The sequence below is a fragment of the Scyliorhinus torazame genome, chromosome 17 (assembly GCF_047496885.1).
Source record: "Scyliorhinus torazame isolate Kashiwa2021f chromosome 17, sScyTor2.1, whole genome shotgun sequence".
Lineage (NCBI taxonomy): Eukaryota > Metazoa > Chordata > Chondrichthyes > Carcharhiniformes > Scyliorhinidae > Scyliorhinus > Scyliorhinus torazame.
In genome coordinates this window covers 16,705,806-16,725,483 of record NC_092723.1, presented here as the reverse complement: position 1 = coordinate 16,725,483, position 19,678 = coordinate 16,705,806, and the positions used below count along the sequence as shown (strand labels likewise).

Genomic DNA, 19,678 nt, shown 5'->3' with positions numbered 1-19,678 from the left:
CAGTGTTTCAAAAAGCTAACAATCAATGTGTGAAATGTACATTACTACAAATGCAGATTAGTTTCTGTCAAATTTTATATTTCGAGGAGCATTGTGAGAAATCGTATATCTGGGCTCAGTACTAGCAGTTACAGATTTTTCACGAGTGGCAATAAAGGTGCAATCGAAAGTGATGAAACAATGTGTGAATTTGCGTGGGACAATAACAGTAACATGAATGTGAATGCAATTTTCCCCTTTCATGTAGTGATGGACAAATACAAGATTAAGCTTTCGGACAAATTCAGTCAGCAGATCTTCAATCACTGCAGATCACTCAAGCTTCTTGAGGCAAGAACTATTTCTTTTTCCCAATTCGCCCATTTACTAAGCAACCTTTGTTAATCAAGAGGAAACTACCAACATTTCCTCCATCCTCCACCTTCTTCACAAGTTGCAAGAGATGATTCTTCCTTAGCTTCCTGCGAGTGTCCAGTACCCTTCAGTGCAAAGTGGATTATACATAATGCACACATCACATTCAAGGTTGTAACAGTTAACAGCCAAACGTTTGTTCAAATTCAAACGAGGCAGGTCAACTCTGTCCAACACAAATATGAATTTCAATGTCGGTGTGATGCCAGGAAATCACCACCTAAGAAGTCCAAATATATTGTTGCTTCTTTTATCTCACTGGGCAAAAATGCTGGAACTCAATCTGTATCAGCACGGTGGGTGTACCTAAACCACATGGACTGCAGTGGTTCAAGGCAGCAACTCACCACCACCTTCTCAAGGACAATCAGGCGATGCCCAAATCCCATGAATGAATGAAAAAAAATGTAGGTCATACATCCCAACAATTGGTGGATTGTATCAACCAGCATGTCTCGTTGGCTGTTCACAACAGGTGAAATACAGACCATGTAGAACATAGAACATAACCGCGCAAAAGGAGGCCATTCGGCCCATCGTGTCTGCACCGACCGACTTAAGCCCTCACTTCCACCCTATCCCCGTAACCCAATAACCCCTCCTAACCTTTTTGGACACCAAGGGCAGTTGAGCATGTCCAATCCACCTAACCTGCATGTCTTTGGACTGTGGGAGGAAACCGGAGCACCCGGAGGATACCCACACAGACACGGGGAGAACGTGCAGACTCCGCACAGACAGTGACCCAGCGGGGAATCGAACCCTGGTGCTGTGAGGCCAGTGCTAACCACTGTGGTATCATGCTGCCCTATGCAACCAGTCTATGCTCAAAATGTAGTGTCCATAATTCCATGTCATTCCACAATTGGACAACACTTGTTAAACAATCCTGATTGTGCTAAACGTTACACTGAAAATCAGTCAAGTTCAGTGTGACACATCTCCAAATACCAGTGTGAGCACACGCCATCCTGTTTCAACAAAAGAAAAGCTTGGGGGACCACCATTCCATGGTTCATTCCCCATGACAATCTCTTGGCCAATCACAAATTCAAATTTGAACAGTTAATTTGGCAAATAACTGTCCCCTCGTGCATTCTCCATGACATCGCCTCTACCAGACCACACTTTCCAAGCAATCAGCACTGTCTACTCCTAGTATAAATTGATGTTTCCTTCACTATTGGTATTCTTGCGAACTGGCCTGATGGATACAAGAGGAAAAGTTTTGACAGCATGTCTCTTTTTAAATAATACTCATTTTTTACTCCCAAAAGTTACTTATAATACAGGTATATTTCATGCTTATTTTGCTGTAGAGCTCCCCCTGCCACCCTGCAGCATGAGGTCCCAGCCAATGGGGGAGCAGCATACTGAGAGGTAACTGTGGCCGAGAGGTGACTGTGGTAGAGCACTAATCAGAGCCTGGTAGCTCTGAATTTGGTGAATCTATCAGCAGGTAATAGAGAACAAGACTGCACTTGGATTGGTGGACTCCCCTTTAGAGGGTGAACATGGTGCCAGACATTGACAAATAGAGGAGACTTGGAGCAGTTCAGGCAGGTCTCTCGATTGACTGCTGTGAAGTTTCTGAACTTTCATTGAATGGAGCAACAGCAAGGTTGAGTGAAGCAACAGCAAGGTTATTGGCGTTTGGCCCGATAGTCTGAGGTCGCCCACCCAACATCAGGGTGCAGGCCTCCTAAGCTTTCAACAAGGCGAGGAGGCTGCACTGGCAAGCTGTCATCAAGGGGGGCAGTGGGGTGATATTTTCAACCTCCAGAGGGCAGGTGGGCAACCAACGAAGAACGAACAGAGGCCAGGCCAGATAAAGCCAGCACCCAGCCAGGAGAACATGTGGCCATCAAGGCTCGAGGCCCAGTCGTGCAAGCAAGAGGTGAGCTGGGAGGTGCAAGGACCAGGCAAGCACCACGGTCACTGTCTGTGAGGTGTTTGCGTGGGTTTCACCCCCACAATCAAAATATATGCAGGTTCAGTGGATTGGCCATGCTAAATTGCCCCTTAATGTGATTAAACTAATTGGATACTGTTAAGGGTTTGGGTTTACAGAACCCCAAAGTGTTTCATGGAGTTCAACCGGCCCACAACTTTTAATAGATTGTGGTGTGGGAAGCACACGGCGTACTCGACGGGTGTTATACAGCAGAAATGCACAAGTGGTTTTTAAAACAAAACAATCTTTATTCTATGAACTCAAGTGACCCTTTTAAAAACAAACATTGAATATCTTAACACCCATTACTTCAAAGATAACCCCAAAAGACTACAACACTAAATAATCCTTCAAACTGTTCCTTTAAACATCCAAAAGACTTCAAACCTTCAAAAATAAGAACACATTAGGTTACATTCAATATATTTATAGTCTTTGGATTTCAAAAATCAACAGACCAACTCAGTGTTTCTTCCTGCAGCTCTCAGCAAAACACAGACTCCCTAGCTGCCTTCTCAAACTGAAACTCAAAAAAGCAGAAGTGAGCTCAGCTCCCCCCACCCTCTGACATTACTTTAGTAATATGATCAGCTCCATTTCTTAAAGGTATATTGCTTAAACATCCATTTCTTAAAAAGGTACTCACATGACAATACTCTAATCATATTTTTAAAATGATTGAGTCAGCTGATCAATATAAAGATTCAGTATCATTCATACTCACATGCTAGTGACACTTGGAATAATTTTGTATGGTCAAACTATTTCCTCCCTAATGGTCAATACATTTCAAGAAGCTTTAACATTTTAGCCATAAATCAGAATTTCAGCAACAATGCAATCCTAAATATAATCATTACCACCACTGAAATTAATTGATTCGCTTAGTAACTGCTTATTAGGATATGTTAATACCATCGAAGCAAAAGCAAGCAACATTTTTTAACCAAGAAATTAAATTACCCAGTCTACCACATTAGTCAGTAGAGTCACAACCAATTTAATGTAATATATTGCTAGAAAGAAAGCAGTTGAAAGTAGCCTGACATACAAACAAACGTCAACACAAATTTATCTTCCCAGAGGTTGAAGTTCAAAGTGCAGTATGATGCAGCTAAATGCCCCAGGCATGAGCCTGCCACTTTGCCTCCCCTCAAAAGAAAAATGGTGGCAGAATACCCAACCCTCTCCCTTTCATTCGGACATAGATATGCATGTTTTTGTTGCTGTGCACAATGATGAGTTTGTTTCCAGACAGAAATAGAGTTGATCCAAATGCATGGTTTTTACATAAACTCTGAATAACGCTCAAAAGTGGCAGATGCATTGTTAATCCTGCAAGGTGACATCTGTGTCATTGAGGCTTTGCAGGTGAAAATCATACTCTGTTGACTGTGTTTGAAATTTCACTGTTCTTGCACTGCTGTGATACAAGTTCTTTGTTACAGCAGCTACACTTTACTGCCTTCCAAACAAGTAACGCCCAAGAGGAAATAGAATTCAGATTTTTCAAAGCCTGAGTTCAGAATCAGTGAAGGTTTTTGAATTCAATCAGGCATTATTGACCATGGAGGCAATTTCAAAATTAGAAGTATGTAAATTGATAATAGGGAGGAGGAACCACAGCAGCTTTCTGGGTTGTCATCCAGCGTAGCACATGCTATTCTGTTTCCCAAAGATTGGCAGAAAATCCGTTTCAAAAGTATAATCACAAAGTATTTTCTTCCCCCAGTGAGACTTGGACAGATTTTTAAATGTCTTTTTTCATAAACAGGGAGCCTGTTAATGTCTCTGTTTAGGAAAGCTCATTCAACTTTAAGCCACCTGAGTGGCAATTTCTTGTAACCTCTCTATTCGTCTCTTCTCTTTTCAGTCATCTAAAGTCACCTGTCCTAATAACTCTAATGGGGCTCAAGTCAAATTCTCATTTGAATGTGCCTGAGAAGGGCTTTTATTGTGATAAAAATGTCCGGAAGTACTATCTAAATCCAGGTTCTTATTTCATGTTATGATGTTATATCAATTCTGTACCTATTCTTGATATTCATAAATGGATAATTATTTTACAACTTCAACTATGCAATGCAAAACCCAAAACTTCTGCACCTGAAAAAGTGGCCTATAATCAAATACTCTCTCTGGGCAGACTTCACCTTGAATACCCTGTGCATTTCTACTCAACAAGACAGGGAAGGAATTCAAGTATTGGAGACTATTACAGAAATAGGCTTGTACCCAGTATCAAAGGTAAATTGAAGAAATTGAAGCCTAAAAAAAATTACTTCAAAATGAATGACAAAACCTAGTAAAAGGCAAATGTACAATTGATGTCAAGAAGCTCTTCTTCATGCAATGAGTAATCAAACCACAAGATGGGTTTAAATTGCACAGTAACCTCATAACATTCGCATTCTCAAATGGGGTGTGGGGGAGAACGTTATAGTATGAATCCAGTTGGTGAACTTGGCTGGGCTAAAATATCTAATTTCATCCATATTTTTCTTATGCTTAACACTTCATGGGATAGTTCCTTGCGACTACTGAGTGTAACATGTAATTATGATGTTCCACCGTGGATTAGTACACTGCTCTTAAATCACTGGAACATTCAAATCTCACCATTCTCAGGCTGAAGTGTCCTTGCCTGGGAAAGTCAAGCGCCTGATGTGAAATTAATTTTGGAAGTCTCAGCCCAGTTCTTATGAGGAGGGTCCAAAGCAGAGAACTATCCATAATTAAATAGTTGCTTGGAAAAACGAAATATCAAACTTACTAGAGAACAAACAGGACGGTCCAAACTCAATCATTCTAATGCTGTTCTGGGCAGCCCCCCTCTACATTCCACCCATTGTAAACTTGAATTGACCCAAAACTTTAATCCCTTTAATTGAACTTGCACCATCCCATTCACCCACCACACAGTGCTTGCCAATTGGCTACTGGTCCAACAACATTTGAGGACCTCATTCCGTTGTGCCGCTTCACTGGAATCTTTGGTGGTCACATTAATCATCCTCAAGCTTAATTCTGTCCCTATCCCAAAGCAGAATAATCAATATCCAACAAGGTTAACTAATCCTTAGTAACATCTGGACTGTACTACTCAATTTGGCCCATTGTAAAGACACACATCTGAATATTGTATAATGGCAGAGAGTAATAAATATGGTACCTTATCAGTGATCCTTTCTGACTCGTCCCCTGTTAGGTGGATGGTGCTAATCTCTCCAGCAGAAAGCGATGTGTCTGTGGTGGAAGATGACCTAGGTCTGTATTGATGCTGCTGCAGGATTGCAGTTAGTGAACTATCCTGAGGTATCTTACGCATGAGATGAGGACTCCCTTTCTGGGTTTCAGTTGGTCCACTTTTTGACCTCCTGCTGCTGCTGTGGAGGCTGGCTCCTCTCTTGATGGATGGCCGAGACCGAATTTGTTGTAACACCCTGTTGAAGGCTGTGGGACGAGCAGGAAGATCATGAAGAGACATGGCATAGGACACACGGTGCATCTCCGGAGATCGCTCCTTTTCATCTGCAGAGTCGTGATCAGAGTGTCCATGAGAATGGTAGTGAAGTTGAGAAGAATCTTGCATACTCTGATCACGTTCCCGGGACCGCTTTCGGTGATGGAAAAGTTGCTTCAGACCATGTCCAAACATACCACCTGAACCTCCTTCAGATAGCTGCTGGATTCTCTTTTTAAAAACAAAAAGAGAAGAAAAATGTTAGCTTTTGTTCCCACCGTTGCAGATTTACTTTGCTCCCTAAGGTGCCATACACCATTCAACAATGGCGAGAGAACAGTTTTGTCCCCAGACCTCTGCCCACACTGAACTCATTAACATTTTGCTCATAAAAATAACATTAAATCAAACAATATACTCCAGTATATACTCCAGTAATAATAGTAAACATAGGCATTTTGTGATTCTCTGGTCATCAATTTTTTCCATTGCCTATTTCCTCCTAAACCTGCCTATTGGCAGCCAACATGCAATTTTTCATAATGCAATCTGCAGTAAAGGAGGCTATGTTGTCATGGGCGGTTGCTAAACAGAGGTACAGGAACTTCCCCACAAAAAAAAAGAGATGAGTGAGGGTCATGGTGGAAGCCTGGGAACAATTCATGGCATGAAGATGGGCAGAAAAGATAAAAACGTATATAAACAAAAACTACCACACTATATCAAGGAGTACTTATCCAGAAAGATACATTGTGTGTTATAAAGTTTTTTTTAAAAAAAGCTTCACCAGAAGATTCCTCACACAGGAACAGTTGCACAACAGCTTCCGAGTATCATGCTCATGTGTTTTCTTCCCCACATGCAAGCTTAGGCAAGGAACAGAGTGTCATCAAACTGTGCAGCTGTGGTACACTACTCAACAACAGGGAGCATACCAACCAAGTCCAATCATGTCCTCACCGCATGGCCACTCGCGTGCACCTTTCAGTAAGACTCACTAGATCATAATCCGAAAGAACTCGGGTCATTTTTATTTTCTAGCCCGTTCCCTGGCCTGAGAGTGGTGAGACCTGCTGGCTGGGCTGAGTACCATATTCATTGCCATTTAACTTATTTATCTCAATGCCAAGCACGAAAATATGTTAACAACTTTCTTATGCTTCTGAGTAATTATGAATTATATGGTAGACTAATGTTCCAGATATATATAATATATATATATATATATATATGAGATTTACAATGGCATGGGCATTAAAGCATAGCTGCTAACAAATACTAGACATGATTGGATTAGTCAACGTCTCATTTGTTAATTTTGGTTGAGGTAGAAATCTATTTATAAACATTCATGGTGCCTAAATGTGTCGTGTGTGCTGATTATTGTAAAACTGTTTGGTTTTGAAGTCGGAGACTTTCAGCAAAGACGCCTAGTAACAAAGTCATTAATAAACAGACTGTTTTTGAGTAACTTTTGTATCTAATCATTGAAGGAGGAACTGTGCGAGTCCCAGATTAGTAATTTCTGTTCGTACAAACTGAATATTTTCTTCAAGTGAAGTAATTTCCTCCAGCAGTGACACAGCTAGTGAAGTTTCTCATCCACGTGATTACAATAGTTGGGATACTTCATTTAATTTTTGCAACTTAAGTTTGGGAGTAATGGTGTAGGGGAAAATCATAGAAACTAAGGCACAAGAGTGGTACCTTCCTTCGCCCATGGTCCCAGCAAAGCAGTCATACCTTACTTTTAGAAGTGGAGGCTAGTAAGAGTAAACCAAGAAAAAGTGCCAGAGCAACTAGAATTCTCAGTTCTAATCAATGGTCATTGACCTGACAGGTTAATTGTTTTGCTCCCCACAGATGCTGCCAAGCCGGAGTGTTGTTAAAATTGAAAACAGTGACTTCCGGTTGCGGCTATACGGAGCTAAGCCGCACGATTCGGCAGCTCCCGCTACTACGTACTTTCGGGCTCATTGGAGCCCCAACGGAATTTTTTTTGACGACAACCCGTGGAAAGTGAAGAGAGAGGTCCCCCTCCAACTTTTATGGACCGGACCAGAAGTGCAACGGCCAAAAAAGCGGCATTGGAGCAGCGGGAGAAGAGAGGGGAAAAAAAACAAAATGGCGGCAGCCGGGGACAAAGCACGGTAGCATTGTAGATAGCACAATTGCTTCATAGCTCCTGGGTCCCAGGTTCGATTCCGGCTTGGGTCACTGTCTGTGCGGAGTCTGCACGTTCTCCCCGTGGGTGGGTGGGTTTCCTCCGGGTGCTCCGGTTTCCTCCCACAGTCCAAAGATGTGCAGGTTAGGTGGATTGGCCATGATAAATTGCCCTTAGTGTCCAAAATTGCCCTTCGTGTTGGGTGGGGTTACTGGGTTATGGGGATAGGGTGGACATGTTGACCTTGGGTAGGGTGCTCTTTCCAAGAGCCGGTGCAGACTCGATGGGCCGAATGGCCTCCTTCTGCACTGTAAATTCTATGAAAGCGGAGTGCAGGCCGGAGCTGCAGGAATTCATCAAGCGCTGCTTCAAGGAGCTGCGCAAGGAGATGCTGGCGCCTATGCTGGCGGTCATTGAAGGACTAGGGATAACCCAGAAGGCCCACAAGGTGAAGATCCAGGAGGTACAGAAAAGAGTGAGTGAGAATGAGAACGAGCTCTTGGGCCTGGCGGTGAGAGTGGAGGAGCACGAGGCGCTACACAAGAAGTGGGCGGGAAGACTCGAAGACCTGGAGAACAGGTAGAGGAGACATAATCTGCGGATCCTGGGTCTCCCAGAAGGAGTGAAGGGGGCCGATGCCGCGGCATACGCGGGCACGATGATCGGGGTGATGATGGGCGCGGAGGCCCCTTCAAGGTCGCTGGAGCTGGACGGGGCACACCGGGTGCTGGCGAGGAAGCCCAAGGCAAATAAGCCGCCAAGGGCAATGGTGGTGAGATTTCACCGGTTCACGGACAGAGAGAGGGTCCTGAAATGGGCTAAGAAGGAGCAGAGCAGCAAGTGGGACAATGCAGAGATCCGAATATACCCGGACTGGAGCACGGAGGTTGCGAAGCGGAGAGCGGGTTTCAACCAGGCCAAAGCGGTGCTGCATCGGAAAGGAGTGAAATTTGGAATGCTGCAGCCAGCGCGACTGTGGGTTACATACAAGGACCAACACTACTACTTCGAAACGCCTGAAGAAGCGTGGACCTTTATACAAACTGAAAAGTTGGACTCTAACTGAGGGTTTGTGAGGGTAGGGGGTGTTTGAAGGTTGAAGTATGATGGTTGTTGTATATAGGGGGTCAATCACGCGCAGGAAATGTTATATGGGCTGGGGGATAGACAAGGAACGGCGCCAGAGGGGGCGGGGCAGGCTTTGGAAAGCGCGTTTTTTTTTTTTCACACGCGCGGGCAGAAAGGCGGGAAGGGGAACGAAGGAACGTATATTGATGGGAGACTCCCACACAGGGGGGGCAAAGGGACGGCGGGGGAAGCCGGGGTCAGCAGGTGTCAGCTGACTTACGGGAGTGATATGGGGGGAGCAAAAAAGCTAGACAGGGGTCTAGCACAGGGGGAGAGAGAAAAAGGGTTGCTGCTGCACTGGCCGAAAGGGAATGGGACACATAAGGTGGTCGGGACGGAGGTCCCCCGGCTGGGGGACTGGAGGGTGAGGGAGACGCGGACACGGGACTGGCCCAGAAAAGGAGATGGCTAGTCGGGGGGGGGGGGGGGGCAATCCGGCTGATAACGTGGAACGTGAGGGGCCTGAATGGGCCAGTGAAGAGGGCTCGAGTGTTCGCACACTTGAAGGGACTGAAGGCAGACGTGGCTATGCTCCAAGAGACACACCTGAAGGTGGCGGACCAGGTCAGGTTACGAAAGGGATGGGTAGGACAGGTATTTCACTCGGGACTGGACGCAAAGAATAGAGGGGTGGCAATTTTGGTGGGAAAGCATGTGTCTTTTGAGGCCAAGACTATCGTAGTGGATAATGGAGGGAGATATGTGATGGTGAGTGGTAGGTTGCAAGGGCCGTGGGTGGTGTTGGCCAATGTATACGCCCCGAATTGGGATGATGCTGGATTCATGAAGCACATGTTGCGGCGCATTCCAGACCTGGAGGTAGGAGGCCTGATAATGGGAGGGGACTTCAATACAGTGCTGGACCCAGCACTGGACCACTTCAGATCAAGGACGGGAAAGAGGCCGGCGGCGGCCAAGGTGCTTAGGGGGTTTATGGATCAGATGGGGGGAGTGGACCCATGGAGGTTTGCAAGACCGCAGGCCAGGGAATTTTCTTTCTTCTCCCACGTGCACAAAGCCTACTCCCGGATAGATTTTTTTGTTCTGGGCAGGGCGCTCATCCCGAGGGTGGAGGGGACGGAGTATTCGGCCATAGCCGTTTCGGACCACACTGGGTTGAAATAGGGCTGGGAGAGGAGAGGGACCAACACCCGCTGTGGCGGCTGGATGTGGGACTGCTGGCAGATGAGGTGGTGTGTGGGAAGGTGAGGGGGTGTATCGAAAGGCACTTGGAGGCCAACGACAATGGGGAGGTGCGAGTGGGAGTGGTATGGGAGGCGTTGAAGGCGGTGATCAGGGGAGAGCTAATCTCCATCAGGGCTCATAGGGAGAAGACAGAGGGCATGGAAAGGGAGAGGTTAGTGGGGGAGATTTTGAGAGTGGACAGGAGATACGCAGAGGCCCCGGAGGAAAGATTACTTGGGGAAAGACGACAGCTCCTGACGGAGTTTGACCTGTTGACCACGGGGAAGGCGGAGGCACAGTGGAGGAAGGCGCAGGGGCGACCTACGAGTACGGGGAAAAGGCTAGTCGGGTGCTGGCACACCAGCTCCGTAAGAGGACGGCAGCGAGGGAAATAGGGGGAATCAAAGATGGAAGGGGAGCCACGGTTCGGAGTGCGACGAAAATAAACGAGGTATTTAAGGCCTTTTATGAAGAGCTGTACAGATCCCAGCCCCCAGTGGGGGAAGAGAGGATGAGACGATTCCTAGACCAACTGAGGTTCCCGAGGGTGGAGGAGCAAGAGGTGGCTGGTTTGGGGGCACCAATCGGGTTGGAGAAGCTGAGCAAGGGTTTGGGGAGTATGCAGGCGGGGAAGGCCCCGGGGCCGGACGGGTTCCCGGTGGAGTTCTACAGAAAGTACGTAGACCTGTTGGCCCCGCTACTCGTGAGGACCTTTAACGAGGCAAGAGAGGAGGGGACCCTGCCCCCGACAATGTCGGAAGCAACAATTTCCTTGATTCTAAAGCGGGACAAGGACCCACTGCAATGTGGATCGTACAGGCCGATTTCGCTCCTCAATGTGGACGCTAAGTTATTGGCAAAAGTGCTGGTCACGAGGATTGAGGACTGTGTCCCGGGGGTGATTCATGAGGACCAGACGGGATTCGTAAAGGGCAGGCAATTAAACACTAATGTGCGGCAGCTCTTAAACGTGATAATGATGCCATCGGAGGAGGGAGAGGCAGAGATAGTGGCAGCTGTGGACGCGGAAAAGGCCTTTGACCGAGTAGAGTGGGAGTACCTCTGGGAGGTGCTGCGTAGGTTTGGGTTCGGGGGAGGATTTATCAGCTGGGTTAAGCTCCTTTACAGAGCCCCGGTGGCGAGTGTAGTGACGAACCTGCGGAGGTCGGAGGACTTTCGGCTGTACCGAGGAACGAGGCAGGGGTGCCCCCTGTCCCCCCTGTTGTTTGCATTGGCGATCAAACCCTTGGCCATGTCACTGAGGGAGTCTAATAAATGGAGGGGGGTGGACCGAGGGGGAGAAGAGCATCGGGTATCACTATACGCGGATGACCTGTTGCTGTACGTGGCGGACCCAATGGAGGGGATGGTGGAGGTCATGCAGACGCTAAGGGAGTTTGGGGAGTTTTCGGGCTATAAGCTCAGTGTAGGGAAGAGTGAGCTCTTTGTATTACAGGCAGGAGACCAAGAAAGAGGGATAGGGGACCTACCGCTGAGGAGGGCGGCGGGGAGTTTTCGGTATCTGGGGATCCAGATAGCCAGGAGTTGGGGGCCCTACATGAACTGAATCTGACAACGTTGGTGGACCAAATGGGGGAGGACTTCAAAAGATGGGACATGTTACCGCTCTCGCTGGCGGGTAGAGTGCAGTCGGTCAAAATGGTGGTCCTTCCGAGGTTTCTGTTTGTGTTTCAGTGCCTTCCCATCGTGATCACCAAGGGCTTTTTTAAGAGAGGAGGTAGGAGTATTATGGGGTTTGTGTGGGCAAATAAGACCCCGAGGGTAAGGAGAGGGTTCCTGGAACGCAGTAGGGACCGAGGAGGGTTGCCGCTGCCAATCTTAGGGAGCTACTACTGGACAGCAAATGTGGCGATGATCCGCAAGTGGGTTATGGAGGGAGAGGGGGCGGCATGGAAGAGGATGGAGATGGCGTCCTGTAAAGGAACGAGCTTGGGGGCGTTGGTGACGGCACCGCTGCCGTTCTCGCCGTCAAAGTATACCACGAGCCCGGTGGTGGCGGCAACGTTAAGGATCTGGGGCCAGTGAGTCGGCACAGGGGTGCAGTGGGAGCCTCGGTGTGGTCCCCGATCAGGGGTAACCACCGGTTTGCCCCGGGGAAGATGGACGGGGGGGTTCCAGGGCTGGCATCGGGCGGGGATTAGGAGAATGGGGGACCTGTTCATTGACAGGACATTTGCGAGCCTAGGGGCACTGGAGGAGAAGTTTGAGTTACCCCCGGGAAATGCTTTTAGATATATGCAGGTGAGGGGTTTTGTGAGGCGACAGGTCAGGGAAATTGCTGCTCCCGGCACAAGAAATTCAAGACAGGGTGATCTCGGGTGTATGGGTCTGGGAGGTCAAGGTGGCGGCAATACACCAAGAGATGAAAGAGGGGGAAGCGCTAGTGGAAGAGTTGAAGGGTAAATGGGAGGAGGAGCTGGGGGAGGAGATCGAGGAAGGTCTGTGGGCTGATGCCCTGGGTAGGGTTAATTCCTCCTCCTAGTGTGCCAGGCTCAGCCTGATACTATTTAAGGTGGTTCACAGAGCACACTTGGCGGGGGTTCTTTGGGGTAGAGGACAGATGTGGAAGGTGCTCAGGGAGCCCGGCGAACCATGTCCATATGTTTTGGTTATGCCCGGCACTGGAGGGGTTCTGGAGAGGAGTGGCGGGAGCAATATCTCAGGTGGTGAAAGTCCAGGTCAAGCTAAGCTGGGGGCTAGCAATATTTGGAGTAGTGGACGAGCCGGGAGTGCAGGAGGCGAAAGAGGCCGGCATTCTGGCCTTTGCGTCCCTAGTAGCCCGGCGAAGGATCTTGCTAATGTGGAAGGAGGCGAAGCCCCCCAGCCTGGATAAATGATATGGCTGGGTTCATAAAGTTGGAGAGGATTAAGTTCGCCTTGAGAGGGTCTGCGCAGGGGTTCTACAGGCGGTAGCAACCGTTCCTAGACTATCTCGCGGAGCGTTAGAGGAAGGTCGGTCAGCAGCAGCAACCCTGGGGGGGGTGGGGGGGGTTTAAATAGAAAACAGTGGAAACAATGAGAATTTAACTGCCTGGCTGACAGTTCTGAGATCCAGTTTTAACTTGGAGTTCCATTGAAATGAAATGAAAATCGCTTAATGTCACAAGTAGGCTTCAAATGAAGTTACTGTGAAACGCCCCTAGTCGCCACATTCCGGCACCTGTTCGGGGAGGCTGTTACGGGAATTGAACCGTGCTGCTGGCCTGCCTTGGTCTGCTTTGAAAGCCAGCGATTTAGCCCTGTGCTAAACAGCCCCTGTTTGCGACGGACCTGGCACCAGACCTCTTGGGGGCTTTTAATGAGGTGTTGGAGAAGGGGGAGCTGTTGGAGAAGGGGGAGCTGCCAGAGATGATGAGGCAAGCAATGATCACATTAATACCAAAAAAGGGGAAGGACCCGTTGCAATGTGGGTCGTATAGGCCCCTATCGCTGTTAAATACAGATGTGAAAGTGCTAAGTTGGTGGTGGGAGGGATGGAAGGTTGCGTCCCGGGGTGGTTGCGGTGGACCAAGTAGGCTTCCTAAAGGGCAAGCAGCTTTCTAGTAATATAAGGGGGCTGTTAAATGTGATTATGACCTCTTCGGGAGCTCAGGTACTGGAGGTAGTGGTGTCCATGGATGCAGAGAAGGCATTTGACCGGGTGGAGTGGCGGTACCTGTTGGAGATCCTGGGAAGATTTGGGTTGAAGTTTGTGGCATGGGTGTGCCTGTTATATGTGGCACCGAGGGCGAGTGTGTGGATCAATGACGTGGGTTCACGGAACTTTGAACTACACAAGGGAACAAGACAGGGGTGCCCGCTGTCGCCGCTGCTGTTTGCGCTGGCTATAGAGCCTCTGACAATGGCTCTTCAGGGGTCGGCAGAGTGGCAAGGGATTACGAAGGTATCATCGGGTGTTGCTCTGTGCTGACGACTTACTGTTGTATGTTTCGGACCCGGTGGAGAGTATGGAGCGGATCATAGGCCTGTTGGAGAAGTTTGGGGCGTTCTCGGGATACAAGTTAAATATAGGGAAAAGGGAAGTGTTCCCGGTGAATGAGTTGGGTCGGTGAGCCAATTTTTGGGGGGGGGGGGGGGAAAGAAAGAGAGAGAGAGAGAGAGAGAGAGAGAGAGAGATGCCATTTAAGGTGGCGAGAGACAGGTTCAGACACCTGGGGATTGAGGTAGCGAGGGAATGGGCGATGCTTCACAAATGGAATTTAACAAAACTGGTGGAGGAGGCTAGGGAGGATCTCAATAGGTGGGACACACTGCACTTTTCTTGGCAGGGAGGGTCCGAGTGGTGAAGATGAACATTCTTGGGCAGGGAAGGTGCCACGGGTTAAGAGGACCCTGGCTGAGGCAGCAGGAATGGTTGGTGTTAAGGCGGCACTGTAGCACAGTGGATTAGGCCTGCTGCCTCATGGTGCCCAGGTCCCAGGTTCGATCCCGGCTCTGGGTCACTGTCCGTGTGGAGTTTGCACATTCTCCCCGTGTTTGCGTGGGTTTGTCCCCACAACCCAAAGATGTGCAGGTTAGGTGGACAGACCACGCTAAATTGCCCTTAATTGGAAAAAATTAATTGGGTACTCTTTTTATTTTTAAAAAAGGAAAATGTTGCAAAACTTGCTACATTACTATCGGGTTGTGCACGTGGAGGTGAGGCTACAGTGAGATTGAGAGGGGGTAGAATGGGTTAAGATGGAGGAGGAATCATAGAATTTACAGTGAAGGAGGCCATTCGGCCATCGAGTCTGCACCGGCCCTTGGTAAGAGCACCCCACTCAAGCCCACACCCCCATCCCCCGTAACCCAGTAAACCCACCTAACTTTTTTGGACACTCAGGGCAATTTAGCATGGCCAATGCACCTAACCTGCACATCTTTGGACTGTGGGGAGGAAACCGGAGCACCCGGAGGAAACCCACGAAGACACGGAGAGAACGTGCAGACACCGCACAGACAGTGACCCAAGCTGGGAATCGAACCTGGGACCCTCGAGCTGTGAAGCAACTGTGGTAACCACTGTGCTACCATGCTGCCCGTGTTGCTGTTTGTGGGAATTTGCTGTGTATAAATTGGGTGCCATGTTTCCTATCTCACAACAGTGATGCACTTCAAAGTACTTCATTAGCATTAAAGTAATTTGAGGTGACCGCAGTTGGTGAAAGTTGCTCTATAAATGCAAGCTAATGTTTCTTAGGCATACGGAGGAGACCAAGCTTAAGGGCTGTAGTAACGGCAGCGTTGTCAGTGGCACCAAGCAGATACTCGGAGCCCGGTGGTGCAGTCCACGGTGAAGATCTTGAACCAGCTGAGGAGGCGTATTAGGATCGAGGGGACGTCGCTGTTAACGCCATTGTGTGAAAAACAGAGTTTCATGCCGGGGGGGATAGACGGCATGTATAGGAAGTGGAGAGAAGTGGGGCAGGTTAAGGACTGGATTGGAGGGATTAATTTTGTATCTGGAAGAAGGGTTTGCCAGTAGAGATGAAGTGAAAGAGAGGGTAGAGCTCCTGAGAGGAAGTGAGTTTAGGTACCTGCAGGAAAGGGTTAGTTTGGAAAAGTTCCCCAGGTTGCCACGGTACATACTGCTGGTGCCATTGTTGCTTCCGGATATGAAGGGGAGGGCAGGATCAGAGACATACACAGGTGGCTGGGGAGAACAGGGAGGGTGAACAGGTGAAGATTAAGGGGAAGTGGGAAGGGAAGCTGGGAGGAGAGATCAATTGGGGAGCATAGAGTGAGGTGCTACAAAGATAAATGTGACCTTCTCGTGCGCAAGGATGAGTCTGATACAGTTCAAGGTCGTACACAGGGTAAATATGACACTGGCAAGAATGAGTGGGTTCTTTCAGGGGGTGGCAGACAAGTGTGAGAAGTGGAGGTGGGGACCAGAGAATCACGCACATATGCTCTGTGGCGCCGAAAGGTTGGGAGAGATTCTGGGAGGGTGTGTTGCGGCGCTAGCAAGGATAGTAGGGGAGGAGGTTGAGCCGGATCCTTTGGTGGCGATATTTGGGATATTGGAGAAGCCAGAGCTGATGAAGGAGAGGAAGGCCGATGTTGTGGCCTTCGCTTCTTATTGCCCGGCGACTAATTTTATTGGAGGGGTGGTCAGCAACACCACCGCTGTTAGCGGCCTGGCTTGGTGATTTATATGACTTTCGTCGGCTAAAAAAGATCAAATACGAGTTAAGGAGTTCAGCGGAGGGTTTTGAGGCAAGGTGGGGGACGCTCGTGGCCGTGTTTCGGGAGTTGTTCGTCACAGGGTGGGGTGAAAAGGGGGAAAAATTTGAACAAACTATTGTTCTGTTGGGAAGTTTGTTTCCGAATTGTTTATGTGTTGTAACTTTTCATATACGTTTGGAATAAAATACATTAAAAAAAGGAAATACGCCCAAGTCCATTTCTGCAATATAGCTATCGAAAGTTGAACAAATATATCCTGCCCGAACCACTCATTGCTTTTAACCACTCGTAGTGTAGTATAAGCAAAGTTACTCGACCAAATCCATTGTTTATGATTTGAAAAACTGATTGGTTTATCTTACAAACTACAGAGTCAATGATTCAGGGCACGCTATTCTCAGTCTTCAACCAATTCCCAGATATGTTTTACTGCAAACCAGCATGGCCCGTCTGTCACGCAAAATAAATTCATCCCAGAAGCTGAAAAGAAATTAAGAGTATCTTTAATCTTTACTTCCAACTGTGAAAAATATTCCACCACTCAGCAATATCTCACTCAACACAGATCAATGACTAAATTAATTAGAATGAAATGAATTATATATAGTGGTATACTGCAAGTCAGGCTAAAATGGGAAACAAGTTGACAAGATAGGTACAGCAACTAGATTAAAACAGCCAACTTGGAAGGGCAAGAGCACTACACAATATTGCTGAAAATTAAAAGGAACTCTATCGCCCCCAATACTAGTGTAAACAAATACTTGAAGATAACATCATGAATATTTATCATTACATTTTTCAGAGCTATTGTTACTGCCAATTGCTCATTTAAAAGGAGATCTGGGGGACAGCACAGTGGCGCAGTGCTTAGCACTATGCCTATGCCACTGAGGACCCTAGGTTCATCCCAGCCCCAGGTCACTGTCTGTGTGGAGTTTGCACATTCTCCCCGTGTCTGCGTGGGTCTCGCCTCCACAACCCAAATATGTGCAGGTTAGGTGGATTGGCCACGCTAAATTGCCCCTTAATTGGAAAAAAATAATTGGGTACTCAATTTATTTTTTAAAAAGGAAGGCCTGGGACTTGGGCGAATAACCCGAGTTGTGATGAAACCTTCCCCCTTCCTTAAGCCTCCCTATTTGGCAATATCATCCACTAATTTCCCTGACAAGCCCAGTGTGGTAGCGGTGTGGAACTTACCAACAGATCACACCTTGGCCTTATCCTCTGTGCTTCTGGCACTTAGTCCTCTTTCCTTTAAGTATCTTACCTTGTTCTATCCCTCTCAACTCTCTTTCAAAATCATCGTTCAGTAGCACCTCCGAAGAAGGATAAAAAAATTATAGCGACAATCAGTGCTTTCCTCCCTCAGCCACTGCACAATGATTTTTCATCCTCTGATTTCAAACTCCATCTCAACTCATCAGGTTCTCGCTCCTCCCAAGTTTACTGTCCTCTTATCCTCCCTAAATATCTCCTCCATATACCCAACCCATATTCACAGCGGCCCCCTTGACCTTGCCAATTCCCCAGGCCTTGCTAGTCCAACTGCATTAAGATAACATAGTTCAGATCACTGTTTTGGGTCAAATGTAATCCACATTTCCTTCCCTAACTCTACTCCCTTCTGTATCCATCCCTGAAAAACACCATCACCCAATTCACTTACAACTGTACTTTCAAAATCCTAATTATTTGGCCTTTGGCCCTCCATTCACGCAACTTTTCTACAGCCAGTGATTACTCAACCACAGCATTGTTTCGTCTTTGATGGCCTAGTCCCCAGTAAAACTATTTCCCTCTTAACCTTGGCTGACCCTCACCTGTAATCCTTCAAGTCCAAAGGATGCAGACTTGAAAGGATATGATGGACAACTGATTTATCCATTCACTGCCAGATTTGACTGGACCACTTGAAACAAGATTGGGTCCAGCTCTCGTCTGCAAAATCGATTCATTCGTCCAAGATCAACCTGGAATTGGGGCAGCACTTGGCGCAGTGGTTAGCACTGGGACTACGGCGCTGAGGACCCGGGTTCAAATCCTGGCCCTGGGCCACTGTCCGTGTGGAATTTGCACATTCTCCCCGTGTCTGCGTGGGTTTCACCCCCACAACCCAAAGATGTGCTGGTTAGGTGGATTGGCCACGCTAAATTGCCCCTTAATTGGAAAAAAAAATAATTGGGTATTCTAAATTTATTAAAAATACATTTTTTAAAAAGATCCTGAAATGCAAAGATAAGCCACTGTTCTTTTCTCTGCTGCAAACAAGCTTCTTAAAGCCTGATCCCCTGACCCCCTTCCTGAACCCACATCTTTCTCTAGTTTCTCATCTATCTCTTGAGCTCATCTTGACCTTGCAACTCACCTCTGCTCCCTTGATCAGATTTCCATTTAATTGATCATCCAACTTCCTCTCTTGACCCTCATGCTAGCTAGCCTCTTATCGTAAATCCCACTCTCCATCCCATCTCCAAAGTTTTTGAACATGTTCAAACTTTGCAAATTCGTTCCCATCTTTGGCAGAACTCCATGTTTCAATCCCACCAAGCAGGCTTCTGCCACTGTACTGAAACAGCTCTTAAAAGTCAAAAATGACATTCTGTGACAGTAACAAAGGTAGGATGCCCCCCTTATCCCTCTTGACCGGTCAGCAGCCTTTGAGATGTTTGACTGCACCATTCTCCTCCAATTCCTCTCCATGGGTATCCAGCTTTGTGGAGTGCTCTGACCTGGTTCCATTCTAATCTATTTAGCCATATCCAAAGAATCACTTCCAATGGCTTCTCTTCCCAATCTCACATTGTTACCTCTGATTTCCCCATCCCTGCCCCCACCAAAGAATAGATCTTCGACCCCCTCATATTTCTCATCAACATGCTGCCCCTAAGCAACAAAATTCAAAGGCACAATGAACTAGGTTCAACTCATGTGCGGACACCACCACCACCAGATCATGCACATGTGTGCATGCTTCCCAGGGAGCATGCATGGCAGCTGTATCCTGGGACTCTAAGAACCCCTGCATCTTCGAGGACCACCCCAGGATGACAAGTTGGGGGATAAGAGGTAACCGCTAAGGGCTTGTCTGATGACCACGAACACCGAGGCGGAGACCTGATATAACAACTCCCTTGTTGCCACCCATACGGTCATTGAGTTGTGCAACGGACTG

The 19,678-nt window shown here is 47.6% G+C and overlaps 1 protein-coding gene across 3 annotated transcripts in view; it reads right to left on the bottom strand.

The window, feature by feature from the left end:
* Positions 1-19,678, bottom strand: part of tmcc2 (transmembrane and coiled-coil domain family 2) — a 204,999-nt gene that overhangs the window by 171,387 nt on the left and 13,934 nt on the right. For 2 of the 3 annotated variants that reach the window (XM_072480118.1, XM_072480117.1), the window contains exon 3: positions 5,541-6,062. In XM_072480118.1, the coding sequence (XP_072336219.1) occupies positions 5,541-6,062 (522 nt within the window). The remainder of the gene's footprint in view (positions 1-5,540; positions 6,063-19,678) is intronic. The other variant, XM_072480119.1, reaches the window with a different exon arrangement.